The sequence below is a fragment of the Meles meles genome, chromosome 18 (genome assembly GCF_922984935.1).
Source record: "Meles meles chromosome 18, mMelMel3.1 paternal haplotype, whole genome shotgun sequence".
Taxonomy (NCBI): Eukaryota; Metazoa; Chordata; class Mammalia; order Carnivora; family Mustelidae; genus Meles; species Meles meles.
Genome location: NC_060083.1, coordinates 17,185,749 through 17,213,555, shown reverse-complemented (window position 1 = coordinate 17,213,555; position 27,807 = coordinate 17,185,749). Strand labels below are relative to the sequence as shown.

General features: G+C 52.5%; 1 protein-coding gene across 2 annotated transcripts; it reads left to right on the top strand.

The window, feature by feature from the left end:
- Window positions 1–27,523, top strand: CAMKK1 (calcium/calmodulin dependent protein kinase kinase 1). 2 transcript variants are annotated; one of them, XM_045985579.1, is made up of 16 exons: window positions 1–139; window positions 6,686–7,083; window positions 8,056–8,103; window positions 8,536–8,589; window positions 9,001–9,052; window positions 9,313–9,446; window positions 10,102–10,138; window positions 10,903–10,924; window positions 12,314–12,402; window positions 15,635–15,834; window positions 17,765–17,818; window positions 18,562–18,635; window positions 20,406–20,493; window positions 20,723–20,851; window positions 23,153–23,256; window positions 26,441–27,523. In XM_045985579.1, the coding sequence occupies exons 2-16, from the start codon at window positions 6,724–6,726 to the stop codon at window positions 26,445–26,447; spliced, it is 1,452 nt and encodes a 483-aa protein (XP_045841535.1). In that variant the 5' UTR covers window positions 1–139; window positions 6,686–6,723; the 3' UTR covers window positions 26,448–27,523. The 2 variants fall into 2 exon arrangements, with proteins under 2 accessions (XP_045841535.1, XP_045841534.1); XM_045985578.1 differs by having other exon boundaries at window positions 25,462–27,522.
- The last annotated feature ends 284 nt before the right edge of the window (window positions 27,524–27,807 follow it).

The following is a 27,807-nucleotide window of genomic DNA, read 5'->3' as shown; positions in this document are numbered from 1 at the left end:
GGAGAGCTCCCAGGAACCGCGGCGCCAGCGGTCTGAGCTCTGAGATCCCAACCCGAGAGAGGCGGGTGGGGCGGGGCGCGAACCTCGGGAGCGAGCCTAACCGCTCGCCCGGCCGCGGAGACTGTCGCCAGGACCCGAGGTAGGGGCGGTGGGGAGGAGACCTGGGGCGGGAAGCGGGAGCGGAGGAACGCCTGAACGTCTGCTCGGAGCCTGTAGGGAAGAGGGATGGTCTACGAGGCCGCGTCTAACGAGGGCCTCTGGGACCGCATTGGTGCGGGGATCCTCCCCCTTTTTGGGGGGCCGGATCTACGAGGTGCCTGCCAGAGCCCGCTTCTGTCTGCGCCGGCTGCCGGGACCGCATCTGTATCGGCGCTCAGCCATCTGCGTCGCTTCCCCAGCTCTAGTCTTCGGGACTGCGTTCTTACCCGGCGCACTTCCCACGCCCTCCCCAGCCGTGGGTGGGAGGCTGTGTCTCTGCAGAGTGGGCCCAGACCTGTGCACCCACGTGTGGATCAGCGCAGAGTGCTCCTCCTACACGGCTCTCCGCTGTGTCTTCCTGCAAAAACTGGAGATGGGGGCGGGGGGAGATGGATGAATGGGACAGATGTGTTGTGTGGCTTTAGCTGCGCAGTCGTTCCCCTGGATGGGGCCTGAATGGAGGGGTGGAAGAAGCGGACACTGCGGCTTCAGGGGCCTATTAGGCACAGAATTGGTGGCTCAACGGGTGCACACGTGCGCGGGGACCTGTGTGTGGTATTTGGAGGTGGGTGTGTGTGTCACGTGGACACAGGAGTGTGCCTATGTGTGTGAGGAGAGTGCATGACTGGATGGAGTGGAGTGTGAGGGCCGATCACATGGACGTCTGCGTGCAACTTGGCGTGCGTCTGGTAGGGGTGCGTGTGTGTCTCTAGGGTGCATAGGTGTAGAAGAGGTTATGTCCCAGGCACAGGACAGTGCCTTTGTGCGTGCATATGAGGCTGTGTATCTGCCAAGTGGGCCAGGGCCTCGGGGATCACACAGCTTGTGTCCTTGAGGATGCACTGGCACCCACACAGCCCTCACTCCTTCATTCAACAGGTACAGACTGAACACCCACTATATGTCAGACCGTGTCCTAGGCTCACAGACTCTGGGACCCTTGCCTCCTCCTTGGTCTCTCACCCTCAGCACCACAGCAGGCAGGGGGATCATTTTTAAACCTCATCCAACTGATCATTGCCCTGCTCAGAACCATCCTCTGGCTTTTGAGGCCTCCTGGTCTCTGTCCACAAACTCCTCCAAGGCCAGGCCCTGAGTCCCAGCTTGAAAATGGCTCTCTATCATGCACAGTGAGAGCTTCCATCCTCTCCCCCTCTGAAATCCTTAGTCAGTGGTCATGAAAGAACTTACCACCTCCTCCAGGAAGCCATCCCTTGGGCTAGGCAGAACAAATGGCTGGGCCTTCTCATCCTGGTGTAACTCTGCTTGCCTGGGTACCTCTTACATGCAGAGCCCCACTCCAGCAACAATTAGCCTCTTGCTCTTCCTCAGACAGTGAGCACTATCCCTCCTCATAGCCTTTGCAGATGCTGGTTCCTCTGTCTGAAATGCCCTTCCCAGATGTGCACACTGCTTGCCTCCTCGCTTCCTTCAGATTCTACTCACATTCTATAGAAAGGCCTTTCTGACCAAACTGTAAATAGTACTCCCAGCCCCTCACTCTTGATTCCCCTTACATGACTCCACAAAAATACATGACTGTCTTTTTCTCCATAGCACATACCACTCCACAAATACCATCTGTTAATTACTGCCTTTCTTGTTTGTCACTCCTTGCCCCTACTAGAGATTAAACTGCATGGAAGTAGGGACTTTGTCACTGTTTTATTTCCCAGCACCTAACAGGGGAGGTGCTTATGGACTATTTGTTGTATGAATGAGTGACTCTGGATTTGCATTCCAGCAGTCTGTGTCTCTGGCTGCTCCCTACCTACCCTGTGAGCCCCCCAGTCTGGGGCTAGGTCTCCTCTCCTTTTGTCCTCCAGATTCCAAGTTCCTGGAAGGCCAGGTGTGGGAGAATTGTGACCACATTTGCATGTTCGAAATATTCCCTCTATCAACTGGTTTGGAGGAGGACGTGGGGTGGGGTCGAGGTATGAGGCTGGAGGTGGGGGTGCTGTGTGGCAGAAGCAGTGGGAAAGAAAAGTAGAGGTCTAAATCCTGACTTCCTATGGATTCCCCAGCAGTGGGGAGATCAAGAAGGGCTCCCAGGGGAAGAGATACCTGAGCTGTCCTCCAGCAGCAAAACAGAGGGAGGTGTGTCCCTGGCAGAAGGCAAAGCTTGTACAGAGGCCTGGCAGCAGAACAGAGTCTGCAGTTTGGGAAGCTGCGAGTGGTATGATGTAGCCAGAGTAGAGAGTAAGTGTGGGGCTGGGGGAGCAAGGATGGGCAAAAGGGAGAAGATGGGCTCCTGGGTTTCTGAAGAATTGGGAGGGGGACAGTACCTAGCTCTGCAACAGGCAGAGGAGGAAGGACTGACTTGGGTGAAATGCTAAGTTGAATGAGAACCCTGTGGGTCTGAGCTGCCTGAGGACATGGTGGGGAGGAGGCAGCTGGCTAGAAGGAATTGGGCTGGAAGTGCAGACCTGGTGTGGAAGATGAGGAGGGGCAGGAAAAGGAGGCAATGCCTGGAGCTCATCAGCCAAGATGTTCTGAAGATGCACTGAGGGTTGCCATGCCAAATTGGGCACAGAGCCCACTGCAGTGCTTGGGGCCTTTCCAGGAATGACGGGAGGGGGCGTCCTCACAGTAGGCATCCTCAAGCATGACTTGGCTCTAGATGCCTGGGCCTCCCTCAAGAGAACTGAGTCATCCTGGGCAAAGGCAGGAGCTGCAGAGGGTACCCATTGCCAGGGCTGTCCAGACGCCTGTCAGGAGCATAAACACGGCTCTGGTCAGGCAGCCTGGCGATGTCAGGAACACCTTCTGTGTCTGGCCTGGATGGCTAGACTGCCTCCTTGCAGCTTTTCCTTCTGGCCAGTTTTTGGATGGCCAGGCCATGTCCTCTCCCCCTGCATGGTAGCTGCTCAGCCTGGCCCTGGGAGTCACAGCAACCTTCCAGAACTCAGAATGAGGTCTGAGTGGTACCTGAAGTCATTCCAGGAGGGGCTCCTTGAACATTTGGTATCTCTCCTGCTCTGGGCCTCCTCTGGGTGACCCAGGTGGATGGGGGCATATCCTGAGGCCAGGACAAGGAGGCATCTGGAGCCAGGGTCTGTATGTTGGAAGTAGCCAAACACCTTGGGGAGAGGGGCATAGCCTGAGGGTGTTAGTGTGCCAGGCCATCCTGGAACCAGGGGGCAGATATGGGGTTGTACATCGTACATCAAGGCTCTCTCTTGGTGGCTTCTAGATATAGATACATCCTAGCCCTACATCACTCAGGCACAAACTGTTTTTCTGTCCTTGATCTCACCTACTTCCCTCTATAGCTCTGGGAGTAGGCAGGATGACAGCCTCCTGTTTGATTCACATAGGAGAAAACTGAGGATCCAAGAGTCCCAGTGACTTTTCCAAGGCAACACGGCCCAAGTCTGGGAGGACAGGATTAGGATAGCTTTTCCCAGTGAGAGAGGGCCTGAGCCTGGTCATCTTGGCTACAGACTAGGCTGGTCCCTGGGAGGCTCTCCATGCCCACAGAGTCCATGCTGGGCCCTGAGCCTGGGTTCTAGCCTCTCTGTCTGTCCTTCTGTTTGCCCATGTAGTCCCTAGTTGCCTATCCAGTCAGTTTCAACAAAGTGTCTACTGCCTTGGCTTAGAAAGGCCCTTGAGAGCCCCCCTGGGTGACTCCTCAGAGAGGGGTAGCACCTGCCCAGGACACACAGCCCATCCTGGTGGACAGGTGTCCAGTAGGAGTTCAGACTTGACCTTCTGAGATCAGGCTTCCGTGGTCCCCACGCAGACCCCCCCCCATCCTGGAGCACATGTACATGAAGACCTAAAGGCACCCCAGTGCACATTAACACATTTACCCGTCTGTGTTGACCACACCACTAGAGTTCTGTCTCCATGCAGATGAGCTTCTCTGTGTGAACTCTTTTCCCCCTGCCCCCACATAGACACACACCATGACCTCAGCCCACATCCCTGCTTGCACACATTCTCTTATGTGTGGACACAGGCCCTCAGATGCATAGCCTCAGGTGTTAGGCCCTGTTGCCTGGACATGAGACTGGAACTTGGGGCCTCCCTGTTGCCTCCCTCACAGACATGCTTAGTCACCTGAATTTGATCCAGGCAGAAGGGAGGGTGGAGGGCCTGACGTCAGCCTTCATAGCCGCCTTATGCTGCCCGCACATCCATCTGGGCCACAGCGTGTCCTAGGCAATCGCAACAACAGCGGCACAACAAGTCACTTTTACGGAGCTTCCCCAGTGGCAGACTCAGTCCTGAGTCCAGTATGGGTAATGTTCACACCTTTACGCCCCATGACTACCCAGTGAGGTGAAACTCCTATTAGCCCCATTCCATAGATGAGGAAAACTGAGGTACAAAGGTGAAGTCACCTGCCCGTGGGCCCACACCCGGAAAAGATGGAGCCTGCAGCCTGGCTTCAGAGCCTGGGCCCTTAACCAGGGAACAGGACCCCAGTTTGGAGGAGAAAGACTTCTGCCTTGACTTACTGTATGAGCCTGAGCCCATCCCTGGCTCTTGCTGTGCCTCGCTTTCCCATCTGAGAAAAGGGAAGGAAGGGAATTAGAGGAGGATGGCTTCTCCCTGGGATAATAGTCTCAGGGAAATCATATGCAAATCGTATGGGCCAGGGCCATACAAGGGGCCTATAGGCGGTGAGAGTGAGGGGCAGCAGAGTGGTCATCTACAGGGGACAGTGGGATGGGCCAGCCAGGCTTGGAAGGCTCCCTTCAGCCTTGGCCTCTCCTTTCGCAAGTGGCCTGATTTCTAAAGCCTCCCTGATACATCAGCTACATTCACTGTCCCTCCCCCCCCCATCTCTTTTATGAAGGACTCCTTGATGCTTCAGCCCTCCTCAGGCTCCTCCTCTCCTTTAGAGAGGCTTTCCTGATGTTCTAGCCCTACCTGCCTCCCTCATCTCCTCCAGGGAGGTCTCCCTGATGTTCCAGTCCTACTCATTTTCTCACTTCCTCCAAGGAGGCATCCTTGATGCTCTAGGCTCACCAACTGCCCCGTCATTCCTCTAGGTCCAGCCTTCCTGTCTTCTCCTATTGCCAGTCTGAATTCCCTTCCCCCTTCCTTTCTGCATATCAATATCAGCTCTACTACCTCTAGGTTTTCCCTCATTTAACACCGTGTGTGCCAAGCACAAGAGTTCTGGATGATGACCTTGCCCACTATCCTTCTGTAAGCCTTGTGGCCCTAGGGAATCTGCATCCATGGTACAGATGGAGAGACTGAGGCTCAGAGTCAGGAAGGAGCCTGCCTCAGCAACCCCACAGTAGGTTGGCAGGCAGGATTGGAACCCAGTCCAGGATCCTGTGTGGCCAGTGGGTTCTAATGGCCCTACCTCCTTGACATCTGTCAAAGCAAGGTGATAGGGGAACAAGGACTATGTTCTTAAAGTCACTGTGTGAGTACAGAGGAAGTTAGTACCAGACGGGAAGGGCACAGGGTCAGGAGTCCACTCACTTCCTTTTCCTTAGAAGATACAGAGTCTGGCCCAGGAAGGAGGAAGGACATTGGGCTGGGGTGGGGCCAGTGCTCAGCCTCCAGCAAAGGTGGAGTCCCAGTCTGATCGGGATTCAGCCTGGAGTCAGGGTTCAGCCCAGGGTTGTGGTGGAAGGTGAAGGCTGGGGCTGGAGTTGGACGATGGTTTGGGATTCAAGCTGGTCTCAGTCCTTAGCCTGGGGCCTGGTTTGGAACTCAGAAGGCAGTAGGGTCCAGGGGGGTGTAAGGCCTGGCCATGGGGAGCATTTCAGCCTGAACAGCTGTGACAGATATTTTGGGCACACAAATAAACTGGAAGGAAAAAAAACGGGAAAAATAAGGGATGACTTTTTAGTTTAGTGGTTTGTCCTAACACCCGCCAAAGCATCAGCCCTTCCCCTAATGAACACTATCCTAAGCTACGGTCTCTGCTGAGGCAGGAAAGGGAGTAATGGGAGATGGCAAACTTGCTCTGTGGTCCTGGAGAGGCCTTCCTGGAGGAGGTAAGTGACTGACTTGAAGTATCCAGGAGACCTCTGCATGACCAGCGCCCAGCTCAGCTTCCAGGCAGCAGCATTGGAATGCTCTGCAGTCAAGGGTGGGGCTGGTGAGTCACTGGGCTGTCTCCTGGATGGGGCCTGAGCTGACCCTGAACTCTGTTTCTCCCAGTGCTGCTGGGCCTCCAGGAGTCTGTCCGTGTCTGTCTGTCCTGACTCTAGAATATCAGCTTCTTGCTGCTTCCCTGTGAATCCGGCAAGGCAAATGTGACCATACATGTTTTATAGATGGGGAGACTCAGGTCTAAGGCCTGCTCTGCAGCAGAGCCAGATGAGTTTCTAGAATTCCTTTAGTTAGTAGGGACAGACTTGACTTTGGATGCTGGCAACTCAGGCAGAGGAAACAGGTAGGGCAAAGTCATGAAGGTAGGACCTAAAGATTGTGGCTACAATAGGAGAAGGGCCTGGAAATCTGACCTCCGTACTCCATTGCCAGGATTGAAGACTTCTCTGTCCTCTTTTCTCAGGTTCCCAATAAGGCTGAGGACCCCCTGAAACTGTGGCAATGGAGGGGGGCCCAGCAGTCTGCTGCCAGGATCCCCGGGCAGAGTTGGTGGAGCGAGTGGCAGCCATTGATGTGACCCACTTGGAGGAGACCGGAGGTAGCCCAGAGCCTGCCAGAAACGGTGTGGACCCTCCTCCAAGGACCAGAGCTGCCTCCGTGATCCCCAGTGGTTCTTCAAGACCCTCCCTAGCCCGACCCAGCCTTTCAGCCAGGAAGTTCTCCCTGCAAGAGCGGCCAGCAGGAAGCTGCCTGGAGGCCCAGGCTGCTCCTTATGCCACAGGGCCATCCAGCCACATCTCCCCACGGGCCTGGCGGAGGCCCACCATTGAGTCCCACCATGTGGCCATCTCAGATGCAGAGGTTGGTGGGGCAGAGCTAGGGGGTCCTCCTGAGCTTTTCTGTAGTCCTCAGTGAAGATGCTTTTCTGTCCCAGCCCCTGCCACACAGCTGCCCAGCCTTTGCTTCTGCATACTCTCAGAGTTGAGGAGCTTGCTGTCTCATAATATGGCTCTTCCTACCAGGGAAGCTCTGTCTGAGCCAATCACGGGAGCCAGTCACTGCCTCCTGGAAGTCCCACCATTCCTGCCCTCAGGCCAGGCCTCAGAAATAGGCCCCTCCCTGGTCCCCCAAGAAGTCCTCTTAGAGATTTGAAGATAGATAGTATGTCTGCCCTCCCCACCATAAGTCTAACAGAGCTTTAGCCCCTGCTTCTAATCCTGCTACTTAGAATCTGCTCTGATTCAGAAGCTGCCAGCATGCTTCCAGCCTCTGGTCTTGCTTCTGTTCCTCGGTCCCAAGGGCTCTGTCCTTGCCACTTAGATCTGAAAGTGAATCCTAGTCCTGAGCAAGCAATCTACCAATTGCAGAGACTGGACTTTTCATGGGCTTTTTCATGCCTGAGCCAGGTCTCTGGTCTCCTGTCCCTAAGGCTCTCCTCAGCTTTCTTGTCCATTCAGCCAAGACCTTGCATATAGCTGGTTTTGGAAATACTTGCTCATGTGTTTCTCACAGATGTAGGTCTCCCAGACGCCTGCGTTCAAGCAGGAGAGTGCATTTTTCCTTCACCACTTCCTAGGGAGTGAAGTACAGCCATGGCTCACCATTCATGTTTGCAGACACTGTCCAAGGCCTCTTGTCCCTTTTGGTGGCATGGACACTGTCACGTTTCTCCCCATCCAAACTTGAAAGGTTGATGAAATGTGGGGTTTGAGAGTGAGGGGCCCAGAGCCAGGATTGGGCCCTGAACAGGCTCCTGGGGTGGGATCAGTACTGCCTCTGGGTCAAGTTTTACCTGATGCTCCCCTCTTTACCCCCTCCCTCCTCCACCCCTAGGACTGTGTACAACTGAACCAATACAAGCTGCAGAGTGAGATTGGCAAGGTAGGACTGGGACAGGCCGAGGGAACTTTTCTCTTGAGGCATTGTGGTGGCAGCCTGTCAGGACCCTCTGCTTGACAGTTGCTTCTCACCTGGGAATGTGAGGCAGAGCCAGAAGGGCCCCAGCTTAGAAGTGAAGAAAGTTTGTCCTCTAGGAAATACCTATGGAGGGGTGGGAAATGATTCACCAGTCCTGATTTCTTCATTTTTGATAGAAAACAAAGAGGGACTGAGGGAGCATAGAGCTGTGTTGAGCCAGAAAGAGGCAATGACCAGGGCACAGGCGTCGTCTCCCTGTCTGCCAGAAATGTATGCCTGCTGGGGGCCAGCTGGTGGTGGGGGTGGAGATGGGCTGTTGGGGGAGACAGCCAGAACTGTTCAGGGTGGGGTGGGCATTGCCCAGTGCAGTTGGGGCTGACCGGTGCCTATTTCCAGGGTGCCTATGGTGTGGTGAGGCTGGCCTACAATGAAAGTGAAGACAGGCACTATGTAAGTCTGGGAATGGGAGGGAGGTATTGTGCTGGCCAGGCCCCAGAAGCCTGGGAAATGGGCAGTGGCTGTGCTGGGAAGACAGGACAAGGCTGCCTCTAGAGGGAATGAGTTCCTGTCCCTAAGGATATGCTTAGTAAAAAGAGTAAGCTTCCTGTCCTTGAGAATATCCCAGCAGAGGCTGGACCCCTCTGAGGGGAGAGCTCCAGAAAGGCTTATCGGGGAAATAGGGCCGAGGCCTAGACTCAGATATGGTCACTTCCTAACCCAGCTTACTCACACACCTAGGCCATACCTTCAGTTCTGGTGGCCATCACAAGTGTTCCTTTCTGGACTTCTGTCCACTATAACCAACCCGTTCTAGCTTCTGGTGGCTGTGCTCAAGTGACATTTCTGCCCCTCCCTCCTCAGGCAATGAAAGTCCTTTCCAAAAAGAAGTTACTGAAGCAGTATGGCTTTCCACGTATGTATCTGCTTGGTCCTGTGCTTGGGAACTCCTTGCCTGCGGGCAAAGGAAGAAGGGGCCTTGGTCCCTAGCTAGTTTTTTTTTAGGAGAAGGGTAGAAGTGGGGACAGCATGAGCAAAGGCCTGGTGGTGGGAATGTGCTTGGTGGGTTAGGGACAAGACCATGGTCTTTCAAGGTTCTTGCTTGAGGCTGGTTGCAGGGCCATGGTGAGGCCCAGCCTCCGGCAACAGGGGCTTGACTCACCTTCCTGGTCACAGGTCGCCCTCCTCCAAGAGGGTCCCAAGCCACCCAAGGAGGACCAGCCAAGCAGCTGCTGCCCCTGGAGCGAGTGTACCAGGAGATTGCCATACTAAAGAAGCTGGATCATGTGAATGTGGTCAAGCTGATTGAGGTAGGAAGCAGTGGTGAGTGGATGGGAACTTGTGCCCAAGTCCTGTGCTTAGGAACGCTCAGCACAGACCTAGGGTTCTCACAGTAGATGTGGCTAAGGCCTCCAAAGACAGAGCTAGACTTGGGGTGGGGGCTATAGGGAGGTTTCAGGGGTCAGTTTAGGCTGGTTTGGGATGTTCTCAAGGTCTCCCTTTCCCTAGGGTAAAGTGCTACCTGGAAGCAAGAAGTGAGCCCCTCATCATAGCAGGAGGGGAAGAGAGCTGGGTGTCGCTTGGCAGGCCAGGGTTGAGGGTCAGTGATTTTTTTTTAAGGTTTTATTTGTTTATTTGACAGACAGAGATCACAAGTAGGCAGAGAGGCAGGCAGAGAGAGAGGAGGAAGCAGGCTCCCTGCGGAGCAGAGAGCCTGATGTGGGACTTGATCCCAGGACCCTGGGATCATGACCTGAGCCGAAGGCGGAGGCTTTAACCCACTGAGCCACCCGTGGGTCAGTGATTTTTGAGGTCTCATCTATCTGGTGCCTGCACAGTTCCTGGTCCATTGTCTGGGGTCACTGCAGAGCCCAGGGGTCCTGGGTCTGGTGAGTACAAAAAAGTCTGGGACTCCCACCCCATGCCTTCCCCACCCCTATTCCCATGTCTGTTTCCTCTGACTAGGTTTTGGATGACCCAGCTGAGGACAATCTCTATTTGGGTAAGTGACCCAGCTTGTTCCCAAAGCAGCTTACCGGAGTCAGTCCGAGGGCTCCGCAAGAACACACATGACCTTCAGATGGGCTGCGTGAACCTGTTCTCAAGCCCTGGATTCCTTTGCCCATCCCTGCCAACACAAGCTTGGAATATCCAGTTAAGTAGATTGAACAGATATTCCTAGGCCCCCTCTCCACTAATCAGACGGACAGTGGATCAGGTGGATGCAGGAAGCAGGCTGTGTGATGTGGGTTCCCAGATCCTATCTGATAGTTCTCTGCCTCAGTTTCCTCACCTGTAAAATGGGGACAATGTATCTACCTCATAGGGCTGATATGAGGGGTAAATGAGTCATTATATACAAGATGGTTGTTAATATTAATTTTATGGCTGGGTTTAGAGGCCCTGAAACAGGGCAGAAAGAACACTAGCTTAGCAATTAAGACTGAGGCTTTAGTCTTCCCTCCCTGTCCTACCCGCCTATCTGCTATGACATTTCGGAAAATTCCTGCCCCTTCTCCAAGCCTCTGTCACCCACCTTCTTCCCAGAAAAGGAACCCATGCTGAATCAGATGAGGCAGATCCATAGGAAAACTACTCTTACCCATTTACTTCCTCTGATACCCTGGAGCCCTTGACCCATCCCTCCCAAAGGTATGCTTGGATGCCTGACCCTCTCTTACCTTCCAGAATAGGGAGGGACCTTGGCATCACCTGCTTTGCTAGACTGGCTGCACCTTACTTACTTTTTCTTTTCTTTTCTTTCAGTGTTTGACCTCCTGAGAAAGGGGTGAGTTCCCCTTCCCAGTCAGGCAGGCCAAGTCTAATCCAGGCCTTCTTTTCCCTCCCTGTGTCCCTAGTCGCAGGGTTGGCTACTGTAGGAGAAAGCAGAGGCCAAGGCCCTGCCCTTGGGGAGCTCTGGTCTTGGGGAAAACAAGAGACCAAGAGGGCAATTCTTGGAAGTCTGGTGGGGGTCAGTGAGGCTAGAACATTCAGACAGTCCTCTGAAAGAGGTTTTGAGCCAGTTCTTAAAGACCTGGAAAGATTATGAGGGAAGAGAGGGAGAAGAAAGGAGTGTTTCTCAAGCAAATATGTAGAGATGGGGCCCTTACCTGAATTCAGATCACAAATAGTTCTTTCAGCTTTTGAAGTTTATGAGTTGAGTGGGTGGGACTCCATTTGCTGCCATTTACAAGAGGGGAAGCTGAGGTTCAGAGTGGGTAAGTGGCTTGCTCAAGGTTACACAGTTCTAATTCATGTCTGCCCTACTTGACCTTCCCAGGGTATTTGCAAAGCAGCAGACATGGGGTTGTGGGCATAGGCCTGGGTGGACCAGAGGCTCTAACTGTCCAGACCCTGAATATAGGCTACATATGGCTTGTGATTTTTCTCTCTTAGGAGAGTGGGGTTGCTAAGAGTAGCATCCTTCTAAGATTCAGAGGCTTTCAAACATTTTTGACCTTTATTCAACTTAATATGTTTTACATTGCCATCCATAACTGTAACTGAAACCAAAGTTTTACAGATCTTTACTCCATGTGATACACTCTGATAAATTCTACTTCATTAGAAAAACAAAGCATTAGCCAACAACTGAATTGATTTCATGGCCCTCTGTTTGGTTAGACCTCAAGTTTGAAAAACACTGCTCTGAATGGCCTTTTTTGCAACAGTTTGATTATGGGTAATTAAATACTCAGAAGAAGGAATACTAAGCCAATCAGAAACTAAGATAAAGCTAATTTGAAATTATAGTGATTGTGAAGGGATATGTGGGTCTGTGTGTGTTATAAGTGTTTCATTATATGGGAGAAATAGCTAACGTCTTGATTTCTGGGGAGCAATTTGAGCATAGAGGGCTCCGCAGAAATCCCGAGGGGCCTACGTGGCCCCGCCCCTGTCCACCTTCACGAGCAGTCTGCTTTTACTCATTCTTTTTTTTTTTTTTTTAAAGATTTTATTTATTTACTTGACAGAGATCACAAGCAGGCAGAGAGGCAGGCAGAGAGAGAGAGATGGAAGCAGGCTCCCTGCTGAGCAGAGAGCCCGATGTGGGGCTCGATCCCAGGACCCTGGGATCATGACCTGAGCCGAAGGCAGCGGCTTAACCCACTGAGCCACCCAGGTGCCCCGCTTTTACTCATTCTGATTCACTGCTTCTCTCCCTCCCTTCCTGTAGGCCTGTCATGGAGGTACCCAGTGACAAGCCCCTCCCGGAGGAGCAAGCTCGTCTCTACCTGCGGGACATCATCCTAGGCCTTGAGTACTGTGAGTCGGGGTGGGGGTGGGGGTGGGGGTTGCTGCTTGCCGCCTGGAACTGGGGACAGGAGGGAGACACCAGAAAGGGTGGAGCCCAGGTTGAGCTAGCTCTTTGCAGTTCTTGTCTGTCAGCGCTGATCTACCAATCAGTTTCATTTGGGGGGCGTGGCAGGGCTGTGGGCGGGGCCAAGTTCGGGTGGGAAGGGGAGGGGAGGGAGTGGTGGCTGCCTTTCCTGGATGCCGGCCAGTTGCTTCGTGGTGGCTAGTCACCATTCAGTCGGGCTGTACCTTGGGGGTTCTCTGTCTATATCTCTTCTGCTGAGTTCTTAGGCAAGGCTTAACCTGTCCACAGGGCCTCAAGAGATATAGGAAGAAAGAGATTTATGTCCAGCTGTCTTGTCCTGTCATGGGTCCTTTGGGTGAGGAAGGGTGTGTTTACTGTGAGGACCCTAAGGTGATGAGAGCTCAGGAGGGAGGATGGTAGGGTAGCCTCTATCTCTGGAATTCACTTATTCACTCATTCATTTATTTCACTTCATTCATATATGAGTACCTGATAAGTGACAGGTAGAGGCAAGGAGATGACAGAGACACAGATGTGAATTCAGGGAGGGACCTCACAGCCTAGTGAGAGGAACAAGAAACTAAGCAGGCAGATATAGTGGAGGGTCTGCTAAAGTTAGGGAGGCACAGGGCTGTCAAGAGTACTGAGAGGAGGTTTCCCAGCCTTGAGGGATGGGCGGGAGGAAGTATGCCAAGCAGAAAGAACTGTATAGCAGAGGCACAGTGGGGAGTGGGCATATCCTGTTTGAGAATGGGAAGAAGTAAAATCTGGTTGAAGCATGGGGCTGAGGAGGGTGAAACATGATTCAGGCCACACCCTGAGGGCTGGCCATACCTCCATGGAAGACTTTGAAGACTTTTCCTGATTTTATCCTGTCAGCATTGTAAACCCCTGAGGGCTTTGAGAAGGGAGGGGCATGATAGGATTTGCATCTTAGAAAGCTCTTTCTGGCAGCTGTATGGTGGCTAAATAAAGGGCAAGAAGTCGCCAGCTGGTTAGGAAGGAGGCTTTTTCTACAGCCCAAGTGACAGATGGTGAGGCCTGGATTAGGACAGTGTCAGTGGGGAGGAGATATGAAGGAGGTGAGCGGGAACAGCACTGGATGACATACTGGTCGTGGGGACGGGAGGGCCCTCAGACACCTATGTTTCTGGCCTGGTTTGGGGAATAGAAGTGGTTCCCAGCTCTCTAAAATCTTAGCTTGGTTTATCGGGAGCATATCCTCTCCCTGGGTGAACAGAGTGAGGACCTAGCTGAGGTGACAGGAACCAGGGTTATCTTTATCTCATTTGAGTCACTCCAGTGCCCTCTAATTAATACTCTCTTTGTACATATGGAGAAATTGAGGCACACAGAAAGGAGGGCTTTGCAGAAGGCCCCTGTCAAGGGTCTTAGACTTAGGGGAAGGAGGCATTTCATTCTGAGTGTGACAAGTGGCAGCCACAACCCTGTATCAGGTTGGCTTCCACCCCTTCCTATCCTGGGCCTTTCCCTACAGCGAGGACCTGTAGTCTCCTATCCTCTGTCCCCACCCCTACCCACCCAAAAACAAGCTAATCCCATCTGGCTTGAGTAAAGCCTTATCAAGACCCAGTTAATCATAGTGAAGGGCTTCTGGGAGCCCATTGGTCAGAACCAGGGGCTGGAGCAGGCAGATGAATGGAGGCACCAGGCACTGAAGGTTTATTTCTGTTGGTGTGATTCTGGTCCTCAGAAGGGAAGACTTGGGGAAAGCTCTGTGATTAGGGAGCCCCAGGTCTGATTTTTAAAGATGGGGCAAGTGCAGCAATGCAGGTATGAGAAGCAGTCAGATCTGGAATATATCTTAGAGAAGTTGAACCCGTAGGACTTACTGATGAATAGGATATGGGGTCTGAAAGAGAGATAAGTTGGGAATGATCCTGAGGTTTTTGGCCTGAGCAACCGATAATGACCGTTAACTGAATAGGAAAGACTAGAGGAGGAGCAGGGGTCTTCTGTTTTGTTTGTTTGGGGGGGGGTACGTTGCTGACAGAAAAATCAAGTTCTGAATTAGATGTGTTATTGAGAAGTATTGAGATCTACATTGAGATGTCTGCTGGATATCCACATGGATAAAGAACCCAAAGTTCAGGGGAAAGGTCAGGATTTGAGATAAGAATTTGAGACCACTTTCATGGTCAAATACACAGCCCCTTGAGCCTCTGCACTCCAATGGGTGTGAGTTAAATCTCTCCTGTGCATCAGGCACATAGGAGGCAGTCGCTATAGGACCAATGGTTTGGTTATCACTGTGTGTGACGCTCCCTTTGCCCCTAGCCTTCCTCTCCTCCACCCTCCTCTCCTCTTTCTTCTTGCCCTTTTCATCTTCCCATCCCAGCATCTTGGGATCTGTTGGTCCAGGGGAAGGTATTCGCTGAGTGGGGAGCCCATTAGTGCGTGGCTGGGGTAGAGTCAGTGCCTGCTCTCAGCTGGGACATCTCTGGCCATCTCAGCCTGAGACGTCCATTTTTCCTGGCAGTTCCAGAGCCAGGAAGCAAGGTGGGCTCTCAGCCTCCTGGAGTAGGCTGCTCCTTACCCCAGCCGTGTTCATCCCAGCAGTCCCGAGGCCTGAAATGCCCTCTGAGTCCAGAGTCCCTAAGCCTGAGGCAGTACTTCTGCAGAATACCTTACTATTGCACCCTATGTCTAAGAAGGAAGAAATCTCTGACCAGGCTGGGTGAGGGAAGAGACTGGAGATATGTTTTGATAGACTTTGGGACTGCAGATAGCGTGAGGGAAGGCCAGAGATGGCCAATGGAGAGCCTGCCTTCCCCATTTCCTCTGAAGCCCCCTCAGCAACAGGTGTCTTGATTGCCACAGAGAGCACTCCATTTGGAGTCCAAAGAGTACTAAGAGTCCAGTCCTGGCTTTGCAAGCCACCGCCCTTATGCTTCCACAACGTGGACTGGCAATTCAGGCGGACACCCAAAATGGCAGTGTGTTCCCAGTTGAGGAAATATATGCACGGCATAGTGCAGCAGAGGGGCCTAAAGTCCCTTTTGAGGTCCTGAGAGGAGTGTGTGCATGGGCTGAGATGTCCCTGCTCCTTATCACTAGAGTTTGAGATGGGCTTCCCTGGCCAGGTGAGGGCAGGTGGGGGGGGGTGCTCCAGGCATTGGTCCCCCACGCCAGCGCTCAAGCTGCCTCTCTCCGCAGTGCACTGCCAGAAGATCGTCCACCGGGATATCAAGCCGTCCAACCTGCTCCTGGGGGATGACGGGCGCGTGAAAATTGCGGACTTTGGCGTTAGCAACCAGTTTGAGGGGAACGACGCTCAGCTGTCCAGCACAGCCGGGACTCCAGCATTCATGGCCCCTGAAGCCATTTCTGATTCTGGCCAGAGCTTCAGTGGGAAGGTGGCTTCTAGGACCTAGGCTGAGTTGGGATTCAGGTGGAGGGGTGGGATAGCTTGCAGTGGGGCCTTGTTTCTAGCCTGAGGGTGTCAGGGTCCTTAATGTCTCAGGAGTGAACACTGAACATGGTCCTCTCCTTCCTGTTCGCCTCTTCCTGGAGTCTTGAAAAACTCCCCAACGTTGGCCGCCTCTCATTTTCCAGCAAAATGGCCCCAGGTCTCCCCTGCAGATATTTTCTGCCAGCTGCTCTGTGCTGAGTACAGGTCAGGCTGTGGAACAGACAGAGTCCAGACAGCCCAGCTCTCCGTCCTTCTGGAGATGGTGGAAAAGAGCAGGAGAGCTCATGTTTGGGAAGAAGTTGGTTGCTCCCCTCAGACTCTTTGGAGATGGCAGGGTTTGAACTAGGCCTTGATGAACGGGGAGGATTTGAGCATGAAGTGGAGTCCAGAAAATGTATGAGGGCACTGAGGGGCACAGGGAAAGGGGGCGCGATGGGGCTTGAGAAAAGTTTAGAAGGCTTGGGGGCTTGTGGTTCCTCCTAACTGACAGAGGCAGTGGGTACGGCTTTCTGAGCAGGGGGTTTCAGTGTAGTGTGTTCCCCTGGGCATGTGCCTGTTCTCACCTGCCAGGGAGGCTGTGGTCCAGAGGCATTTGGACACGTGTGGGTGTGGAGGAGCTCAAAAAAGAGGTCAGGGATGTAGATAGAGTTTTTTTTAAGAACTTCTAATTTTGATATAATTCCAAGTTTACAAAAAATTGCAAGAATAATACAAAAAAACTCCCATGTATCTTTTTACCAAGATTCACCAATTATTGACATTTTGTCCCATTTACCTTTTCACCATCTCTCCCTATATTTATGTAATTAATATTACATTTTTCTGAACCATTTGAGAAGTTAAGTTGGAGACATTATCCTCCTTTATCACTAAATATTTTAGCAGATGCTTTCTAAGAACAAGGACATTCTCTTACATAACCTCAGTACTATTATACTATTATCAAAATTAGGAAATTTATCATTGATATATGACTGTTATCTAAATGACCTTACTCACATTTCATCAGTGGTATGGATCCTGTCTTTTAATGCACCCCCTCTTTTTGGCACAAGATCTGATCCAGGGTTAGTTACAGCATTCAGTTGTCACATCTCTTTGGGGTTCTTTAATCTGGAAGATTTCCTCACCCTTTCATTGTCTAGTCTGAACTTGACATTTTCTAAGAGAACAGTCCTGTTACTTTATGGAATGATGTCAGTTTGCATTTGTCTGGTGCTCCCTGGTTCCCTGGTTGGATTCAGGTGAAGCATCTGTGGCAGCAATATGTAGACAGACGTTTGAGAATCATTCACATTCACTCACATTCACATGAGAGAAAGTGGAAACCAGGAGAGGAGAGAGGATTCCAGAAGGGGAAAATGTAGAGAGAGCACACATTAGAACCCAGGATTAGAGGGAGCTGTGAGCAGCTGTGGAGGTGACTGAAGGCCAGGGCCTTAGTACGGAGAGGGTCCGTTTCTGGTGTTAGAAGAAGGTAGATGGTGACTTCTCCAGTAGATTATCAGGAAAAGGGATGAGGATCTGGTTTAGTGAGTCTAAGTGATTTCTGGGGTGCGCCATGGGTACTGCAAATGTGACCCTGAAGGTGAAGGTAGTTTTGCACCTGCTGAGTTAGAAATGTATCTAGTTTGGGTCTGTTACAAGGGAACTTGGAATCCCTGAGAGGTAGGGGCCCTGTTCTGGTCATCCCTTTGTTCCTAGTGCTCGGCACAGGGTCAGGCAGGAACAAGTGAGTGGGAGTATTTGTTGAGTGACTCCGTGACTGAGGAAGGAGCTTCCCAGTATGCCTTCTCCCATAGCACATGGGAGCTAGGTGAGTGAGGGGCGTTGGTTCTTCATATCAGGGACTGATATGAGCTGTTTCTTCATAGGCCTTGGATGTGTGGGCCACCGGGGTGACGTTATACTGCTTTGTCTATGGCAAGGTGAGTGCTGGGTGGGCTGGTGGAGCTGGGCAGGCCTAGGCCCTTGGCACCATGGGCTGGGCCAAACTGAACCAGGATGAATGACAGTTACAGCCCTTCCTTTGTGTCCTAAAGCCAAGTGACTTCTGAAAGGGCCCACCTGGCCCAGAGAAGACTAAAGGAAAAGTTTTTTCTGTTTTCACCTGACCCTTGGGAGGAGAGTCATATGAAGGAGTCCGGGGACAGCAGACAGCCCAGTGGGAGATGGTGGCGTTGCCACCTCTCCACCAGAGCATGCCCTGTCCTCTGGCCCTTGATGCCATCCATTCTTTCATTCATTCATTCCACAAATTGTCCTTGACTTTTGCTCTGGGGCAGGCTGGGCCTGGGTAATGCTCAACACTGACTTGGCAGAAGTTCCTGTCCACAGGTGCTCCCACTCTAGTGACTGCACTGAGAGGTGGGAGGGCATCTCAGTGAACGTGTTTGCAGACTCCAAGCCCTTGGAATGGAGGCCCTTCTGCAGGTGCCTGTTAGGCCAGTGCCCAGCCTCATAGTTCCTTCAATGATTCATTTGTTCGGTCAGTGTCTCTTGAGTACCTGCTGTGTGCCAGGCCCGAAACAAGTTAGACAAGGTTTCTCCCATCTGTTAAGGGGCCCAGAACTGCCCCCGACTTCTGGCAGCACCAAAAGATGGGGTCAGTCCCCCCAGGGCAAGTTGAGGCCCTGGGACTGCATCCTTTGTCTGCTTCTCCATCCAACAGTGCCCATTCATCGATGATTACATCTTGGCCCTGCACAGGAAGATCAAGAATGAGGCCGTGGTGTTTCCTGAGGAGTGAGTTGCCCATGAAGGGGGCTCCTGCCCACCCCCAGGAAGTCGTGTCTGAGTTGTAGCAGAGCCTTTGCCCTTTGAAGCCCCCCCCCCCCCCAGCCTGCAGATCCGGAGGTGGGGGTGCTGTTTCCTGGGAGGGGCCCCTGGTGGGACGGTAGAGCAAGGTTTCAAGGACTTCTGATTGGATTCCATTGTAAATGGAACTCTGAGACTGGGAGTTGGGCAGGAATGACCCCAAGTCACACATTTACACTGTTCCTTCTCTAGAGGCTTCCATGGGGTTAATGGCGTCAATCTTATGCACACGCTGGAACCACAGGGCACCTCAACTTTCTTCATGGGGTAGGAAGGCTTCAAGATAGCAGTGTGCTTCCCCATTTTGTAGATGGAAAAGGAGACTTCTAGAGGAGACTTATTAGTGGGATCTGGGTTTGAAACCACTCCCTCCTCCCTATCCCTTTGTGACTAAGGTCTCTGAGCCCAGAGGGACTATTTGGAGCAGTCTCCCTGCTCATCTGTGCTTCTTCTGATTATGATATTGGCTATCACAGCTCCTTACTTTAAAGGGCCCTTCTGCCATCTGATCAAAGTCCCCTGGACAGGTCAGAAACCAACCTGGATATTGTCCTCAATGACTCCTGCTCCCTTGTGCCCACTCCCAGTCCGGCCCCCAAGCCCTGTTGAATCTACCTCATATATCTCTTGACTCCTTTGATACCTGTGCCCCTAACTGGTTCTGTCCTTGGCCTTGTCTTTTCTCTTTCTGTGGTCTCCCTGCTGCCAGCCTCCTTCCTGTCCAGCCACCACAATCAGGTCAGGTTGACCCTGATGAAGCACAGAGCAAGTCTCAGGCAGTGGCAATGCTCCCCTTATCTCACCATGTCTCCTGCTTAAAGTTTTTCCAAGGCTTCATAGATCCCACATGAAGAGGCCCTTTCCTAACCCTGGCATTCAAGGACATCTGCCCCCTCTAGCCAACTAGATTCCAGCCCTTCCCTATCATTGCCTGTCTTTGTGCCTTCCCTGCTGCTGTATCCCATGCCAGAGGTCTCTTTCTTCCCAGCCCAGGAGTTGTAAAAGGGATTACATGTCTAGGACAGCGGAGGGATCCAAGGTCAACAGTCCCAAGAGTGAGTTCCTTCTCTGCAGGCTTGGACAGATGGACTTCCCAAAAATCTTGGTAGCAAAGAAGCCTGGAGTTTGGGGAGAAATAGTCCAGGTTAATGTGGAGCTGAGAGTCCTGTTCCCCCTTCCCCTGAGTCTCTCATCCCTGCCCTCATTCCTCTGGTTAGCAATGTGTCAGCCCACTAACCTCTCTGGGCCTCAGCTTCCACCTCTGTCAAATGAGAATCTTTCTTAGCTACCTTCCTGTCAGAGGAGAGGATAAGATGGCGAGTGGGGCAAAGGCTCCTAGTGTCCCATAAAATGCCTCTTCTCACATTATCCTCACCATTTCTGCCACCCAGCGGGTGTTCAGTTACCCCTGGTACCCCTGGAATTGCATTTGTGTTTGTGGTCCCTGCCTCCTGAGGGAAATGGCTTTATTTCCTGTTCAGGAAAGAAGGATATCCATCTACTTGTTTTGAAGCTCTCCCCTTCTGCCTTGGTACCTTGGGGGTATTCCTCTTGCTCTTGAAGAAATGAGAGTTGGGTGTGTCTCTGCCCTGGCATGTTCTATTGAGGGAATCCCAGAGCAGGTGGGGATGGAGAGGTGAGTAGGAAAGAACCCTCACTAACTACCTCTCCCTCATCTTCTTCCTTCCCCCCTTTTAGGCCAAAGGTCAGTGAGGAGCTCAAGGATCTAATCCTGAAGATGCTGGACAAGAATCCTGAAACAAGGATTGGGGTGCCAGACATCAAGGTTGGGAAGCCAGAGGTCTTGGGCTGAGCTGGTCTTGGACACAACAAACAGGCCTCAGTTTCTCCCTCCAGAAAGCCCTGCACCAAGATATATAAATCATATATTGGGTTTGGATTTGGGGTTTGTGAGCTTTGGGTCCCCTCAAGGCAATTGCTGGTTGAATGCCCATGGTCCTTTGCTGACTGGGTGTCTGTCTATCTGACCTCTCCCTGCCCTCTCAACTCCACAGTTGCACCCTTGGGTGACCAAGAGTGGGGAGGAGCCCCTTCCCTCAGAAGAAGAGCATTGCAGTGTGGTGGAGGTGACGGAGGAGGAGGTGAAGAACTCAGTCAAGCTCATCCCCAGCTGGACCACGGTGGTAAGGGGCTGAGGGGCAGAAGGCTCCCTTGTCTTGGGAGGGCCTTAGGTGGGCATTGCCACTGCCTGAGATTTGCTGTGTGCTGGGCCCTGTTGGGGGACAAAGGGCCATCTGGTCAGCCAGTCCTGAAGCTGATCTGTACTGAGACCCTGCTGGAGCACAGTGGGGAACGAGGTCATATTATTTAGCCTCATGGTAGGGAGACCAGGAGGCTGGGTGAGGAGAGTGAATGATTTAAAGAAATACACTGCCCTCACTGAGTGTCAAAATTCATCATGACTGGAAGAAGCATTTCTTCCCTCTCTCCTTCCCCCCTCCCCTCTTTCCTTACTTCCTTCCCTTCTCCCCCCAACTCTTCCCTCTCCTTCCTTCCCTCCCTGCTTCCAGGCATTCTTTTAGGTGCCAAGAACATGATGGTAAGAAGGCCTAGGAAGCTTTTGGATTGGAGATGTGGCCCTGTGCTCTTGGATCCCATCCATGTGCTCCCTGCACTTTCCTCTCACAGTTTAGGTTTTTTGTTTTTTTTTTTTTTTAAGATTTTTTTATTTTACTTACTTGACAGATAGAGATCACAAGTAGGGAGAGAAGCAGGCAGAGAGAGAGAGAAGAGGAAGCAGGCTCCCCGCCGAGCAGAGAGCCCGATGCGGGGCTCGATCCCAGGACCCCAGGATCATGACCTGAGCGAAAGGCAGAGGCTTTAACCACCTGAGCCACCCAGGCGCCCCTCACAGTTTAGTTTTTTTCATCTTCCTTTGGACAGGTTCCATATTAACTATTGGAAGTTATTTATGTAGCCTGTAGTGGCCACTTGGGATTTTGGGGGGACACTGAGAACCATGATCTGCCCTGCACTGAAGTATCATAGCAAGTTGGGGTAATTACAAGGCAAAAGGAGAGCTGGTACCTGTGCTGTAGGTGACATCAAGCCTGTGCACTTTGGCCCTCCCCACTGGGTCCAGGCCCAGCTAAAGCCAGTGCCAAAGTCCTTCTCATTTCTATGATCTGTAGAGTTCCAGGACTCTGTGAGGTCCCTGGAACCAGCCAGCTCCCATAGAGTCTCTACTGCTTCCTCCTTGGTCTTAGCCACCACTGTCTCTCTCGTTAACCACTGGAATAGCCTCCCAAGTTGTCCCTTGCTTCCACCCTTACCCCCACTACAGTTGCTACCCAATTCAGTAGGCAAGGTGGTCTTAGTGACTAATCATGTCCCATTTCAGCTGAGACCCTGCTCACTTAGGCTACTATGTCACTCAGAGGAAGAGCCCCAGCCTTAACCACCCTAGAAGATGCCACACAGACTGCCCACCTCCCACTCCCATCTTCCCACTGCCTTACCTCCTCCCCTCCTCCCTCCGTTTGCTCAGCTCTAACCACATAAGCTGCTGCTCCAGAGCCTGCCTTCCTGGCAAATGCTTCTGCCCAGATATCTGCAGGGCTCGCTTCCTCACTCTTCAGGCCTTTACTCCAAAGTCACCTCAGTGAGAAGTGAGCCTTCCCTGGCCCCTTATCTAAAATTCCCACCTCCTCTTTGTCATACTATATCCTGCTACCTTGTTTTCTTTTTCTCTCCTTAGCTCTTACCACTAAGTAGCGTATGTTTTACTGATTTGTCTTATTTACTGCCTGTCCCCCGAACTCGAACACAGGCTCCATGAAGGCAAGAATTCTTGCCTCAGTGTGGTGCCTGTGCCTAGAGTAGTGTCTGGCAAATGACCAGCACTCGATAAATAGTTGTTGGTCGCATTCAATGAATGAATAAATGAATGAGTAGTAGAAAAACTGAATGCAGCCCTACACTAGGCATGTGTGTGTATAGGCAGGGGCCTAGAACTGTCCGTGCTGTGGGAGGAGGGGCAAAGTCAGCGAACCAGGGTACAGCATCTCCCCATCCAGGCCACTGTGCAGCTTCCTTGCTGCTCTGCCTGCCACAGCTCTCCTCCACTCCATCCTTCCCACCTCAGCTATAAGGCATTTCCTGATCGCACTCCGCATGTCCTCAGGATAAAGCCCCTGCTTTCAGCTTGGCATTCCAGACCCTTCACAATCTGCTTCTGGCCTCTGGGCACCCTCACGCACCAGCTGTGCTGAGCTCCTCACCATTCCCAGAATTCACCCTTAACTATCACCCCTGTGCTCTCGCCATTTTCTCCGCTCGGAATACTCTTCCTTCCTCTGCTTACTGAAAGGGAGCCTCAGCAGGGCCCACCCAGGAGTCTTCCCCATAGGGAGTCAGAGAGGAGGCTGCCAGTGTGTCTGGGAGCCTGGCGTCCTCTGTTCCTCACTCTCATGTGTCCTCCCCAGATCCTGGTTAAGTCCATGCTGAGAAAGCGTTCCTTTGGGAACCCATTTGAGCCCCAAGCTCGGAGGGAAGAGCGATCTATGTCTGCTCCAGGAAACTTACTCTCGTAAGTACCAGTGGGCTGAGGCCTACAAGGTGCTCCCTGGGGTGGCGTGGGGGTTGGGGTGTATCCCTGCGACTTTCACTGTCACTGGGCTGTGCAGGCTGAGCCTGGAGCCTGGGGACTCAGCCAGATCTCTGAGGAGGGCCCTGTTGGCACCTCTGTTCTCAGTGCATGGCAGCCTAGTAGAGGTTTGCAGGGCTTGTGTCTGCTCCATGTAGAAGGTTGCCTGTCTGTGACAAGAGAGGCACATCTGCTGACTCTTCCTGGCCTGGGGGAGTGTTAGCTTTACTGAGTAGCCCGTGATCCCTCCAGCCATTGCTGAGGCCATGTTGTCAGGCAACACTTTGGAAATGCTCATCCAGTGAGTAAGGAAGACAGGCTGGCTGGCTGATAGGGCCAGGGAAGAGAAATTCCCATTTGCCGAAGGCTCCCTACTGTGAACCAGGCATGTGCATTCACCACCTCCTAGGAGAGGTGGAAAAAGCAGTTCCCCAAACCTCTGTGAGCCTTGTCCTCTGCTTTTCCACCTTCTTCCATTAAAATAAAAGTGAGTTTGGGGTGCCAACAAGGCCTGCTGGAGTTTGTGCACTGACCCATAGAAAATCTTGGGGGGGGGGTCCTGGACCAGAAGGTGGTCATGGGACACTGGTTGCTTTCCTCCAGCCTGTGAAGGGTACTGCAGAGGGGAGACACTGTGTACCTTTCCACACCTTCTGCCCCTCCCATCCGCTGTGTGGGAAAGGCGTGGCCCCTAGAGAGGGGGGGTGCCAGACGTCCAGTATTTGAGCCTCTCCACATCACTTAGGCGGTGCAGGGGCCCAGACATTGGTTTCGTGTGAGGCTACCCTTTGGTAAGTGGGCTCTTCAGAGCATCAGGTCCCATTCAGTGGACAAGCTGGTGTCTGCTCCAGCCAGAGGTTGCTTGCCCGTGGTGATATCTACATACCAACTGCTTGCCCTCCATTTGACAAACTTCCTGGCCAGTGGAGGTTGAGGGATGGGTCTTTGGAGAGGCCTTGACAGTACTGAGCTTCTTTTTAGTTCTGTCTCTTCAGTGAGGTGGCCAGAGTGAGGAGAAGGAGTTCCCCAGGCTCCTCTAGGTCTGCAGGCCTCGATGATGGAATTGGGCTTAGTGTAGGGGATCGCATATGCAGCACCCAAACAGAGCCAATTTTGAGAGTGAAAGACGAAGCTGTTACTAAGGCATTACAGAAGGCATTAGGTAGGACCATGAGGATGAACAAACCTGGATGGCTGGTTACTCCAGCTCAGTGCCCATGACTCGGCGCCCCCTAGTGGTGGCATGGGAAAGTCATGAACTAAAGACACCTAGTGCATGTCTGGCACAGAACAGGTCCCAAGAACACCACTGAACAAAGCAGTCATTAGTCACTGTCCTTTCATGGACATGTTAATGGGGAGAAAGGCCAGTCTACTCACCTGGACTGTGATAGAATTGGGCTTAACCCTTTTCAACTATATAATTCTATAATTCTGTGACCCACGTTTACTTTTAAAAAGCAGGTTTTACCTCATCAAAGTCCCAACATTTGTCCTAGATAGACTCTGTTTTTTATGCTTTGGGATAATTGGTAAAGCTCTACAGTAGAGTTAAATGGTACTGATTTTGTTTTTGCACTGATTTTTTCATATCAAAATCTATTCATTGGTCGTTTTAAAAAGAAAAATCTTTGGGGAATAATCAAATACAGGAATGCATTAAATACAGGACAGAATTCCAAGACTGATGGATAAACTCTGCCCTATGAACAAGGCAAAGAAAATACAAAACCAAAGCCTCTCTACCCAGGATGATGGGGGCTGAGCTAGGCCACCATGGAAGGCCTGACCTAGCTGGTACTCAAGGATGCAGGGGAGTCAGCTGGGTCAGCTTGTGAGCAGCTCTGGAAGACAGGCTGGGAAGTCTAGACTTCATCTCCAGGCAACAGGGAACCACAGAGACTTGTGGGCTGAGACCAGGGTTAGGGAGACCAGCCAGGGGCCACAACGCAAGGGGCAAGACTGAGGGGAACTTGGGGAAATGGTGGTGGCAGGGTGCGGGGGGCAATGGTTGAAAAATTGTGGAAAGGAATGACTCTGTGTGTGTGTGTGTGTGTGTGTGTGTGAGAGAGAGAGAGAGAGTGTGTGTCTTCCTGAGTGCATGTGCTGACCCCTGAGGTCCCTCTGCCCCTGGTGTCCCCTGAACAGGAAAGACAGGTGTGGTGAAGGGGGCAAGAGCCTGGAGCTCCCCGGCGTCCAAGAAGATGAGGCTGCATCCTGAGCCCCTGCATGTGCCCAGGGCCACCGGCAGCACGCTCATCCCACGCCTCCAAAGGCCCACTGCCCTCATGCTGACAGCCGCCCCTGCAGGCAGGGGGCTGAGGACTGTGGCCCCTCTTCTGGCCCCCCTCCTTCTGTCATGCTGCATGACCTCAGCGCACAAGTCCAGGGACAGGATTGCAATGTTTGTCATCTGGGGTTGGGGGGGCAGGGCTCCCATGAGGCCTTTCTCCTTGGCCTGGCTCTCCCTGGGGGGACCCATCCTGTAGGAAAAAGAGGTACCCATGGTGCCTTAGAAACCCCACCTGGCTATCTGGCAAAGCAGGAGGTAGGAAACCCAGCTAGCAGGTAGAGGCCTGGTTTATGACCACGGCAGAGACGTCCCCTTGGGAGTCAGGCAGGCCTGGCCCAGTTGCCTCATGAACCTGGAGGGCTGTACTGTACCCATCTCAGGGGGGTCCTGCGAGAGCTCTTGTCTACTGAGATGCTGATATGGAGGCTCTGAGTCCCAGGGGGTTTTCCTGGGCCTTGTGGAGGAAGGGGCCAGCATTAGAGAATTCAGATTCCTCTTTTGCTGTCTTCAACTTTTACTTTTAACATTGTGGCGGAAGGGTGGTATGTAAAGGCCTGCTTGGGAATGACTATAAAGCTCTCACACAGCTTTGGGTGGTCCCCAGCATGCTCATTGTTATTTGGCAGCCAGGTGGGGTCGACTGACCTTCCTTGATGGTTTCACACTCAGCGCATCTGGAGAATGGGATAAATGAGCGCTCTGGGCAGAGGCCTGAGTCAGGAGCACCCACCTTCCCTGCCCACTTTACTCCCTCCCTGCATGGTCCCCTGTAGAAGAGACACCAGGGGCAGGCCCAACCAAGGGCCCTGGACTCAAAGGGCTGTGGCCTTGCAGATGCTGAAGTAACTGGAATCCGACCACCAGTCCTGCACTGGCCTGCGCATCTGGCCTTGGAAGCTGCCCTCCTGTTGCTACACTGAAGGACAAACTGCCCAGATTGGAGGCAGCACTGGAAGGGGGACCCTGGTGGGGTGTGCCCATTGGCCAGTGGCCACAGAGACGTGGGCCTCCTGCCTCTGCCTCACCCCCAAGACAGGTGACATTCGGACTGCACAGAGCTGGTGTGCCGGAACACGTGTGTGGACCTGGCCATGCTGGGGCGGACTTGATCTTCACCCTGGGATCTGTGCCTGGCTGGCTTGGCATTTACTGACCAAATCCTCAAGCGATTGACCCCCAAAGGAAAATAAAACAGGCCTCCAGTACCTCCCCTGAAAGTATGGGCCAAACAACAAGGGATTTCAGTTGCCTGTGTGGGGCTCCTAGGGCAGGAAGGCTGGTGCTGAAGAAGAAAGGGAGGCTGGACTGGAGGAGCATCTGCCCTGCTCATCTTCGTGCCTGTGGGTATACGTTGCACCTGCACGCACACGCACGTGCGTGCCCATCTGCTGCACACAGCACACCTGCATGTCTTGCACTGGCACATGCATCTGTAATATAGTTTCTATGTGTCTTTAAGGCTCTGAGCTGAACGTGGCTCATTATCAGTGGGCCCACATTTCTCCCTGGCTCCTCTGCAACTAAGGCATTATAACCCAGGGGTTAAAAAATAATTCAGTACTGTTTTTAAGAATACTTTTTTTAGAGTTCATGGGAGGCCCATCACAGATCCACAAGTTTCCTTGAGCATCTCTGCACTGGGGCCTGGAGGGTGGGAGTTTCAAGGAGGCATATCAGTTGGGCCTGCCCTCACAGACCTCATAGGTAGGCCTGGCTCCACAGCCCATGTCAGAGCCTGGACCAGGTGCTCACCCCATCACTGGGGGTTTTGGTTGGCATTATTGTTTCTGAATGTAGCAAAAGTGATGAACAAACCCCATAAGAGTGTTTTAAAAATTAACTTCCCAGGAAGTGAGTTAACAATAAAAGCCCTTTCTTGAGTTAAAAAAAAAAAAAACAACTTTGTGTGTACATTTTCAGTATCTGGGTGTGTGCTCTTTCTCACCAGTTGGACCACTGGTTTGGCTAGTTCTGGAAGGTTCTGAGCAGGGCAGTGGTGAGAGGAGCTCTGGGGTGGGGATGGGGGGGTGGCAAGGAGTAAGAAGGAGGCAAGGAGGGAGAGGGGGGCAGAAAGGCTGGCTCTGGAGGGTGACGAGCTACAGTCAAGGATTTGACTCAACCTCCTGAGCAGGTTCTGTGGCCCTTCCTTGGAAAGAACAGGACATTTAGGAGCCAATGCAATGCCCATGTTTCACAGGGAC

What these genes read in the sequence shown, in the direction of transcription:
- CAMKK1 (XM_045985578.1), top strand. Translation starts at nt 6,724, where the DNA reads ATGGAGGGGGGCCCAGCAGTCTGCTGCCAGGATCCCCGGGCAGAGTTG. An exon ending in GAAGCAGTATGGCTTTCCAC is followed by an intron (nt 9,053 to 9,312) that starts GTATGTATCTGC and finishes TCCTGGTCACAG; the next exon opens with GTCGCCCTCCTCCAAGAGGG. An exon ending in ACTGCTTTGTCTATGGCAAG is followed by an intron (nt 17,819 to 18,561) that starts GTGAGTGCTGGG and finishes TCCATCCAACAG; the next exon opens with TGCCCATTCATCGATGATTA.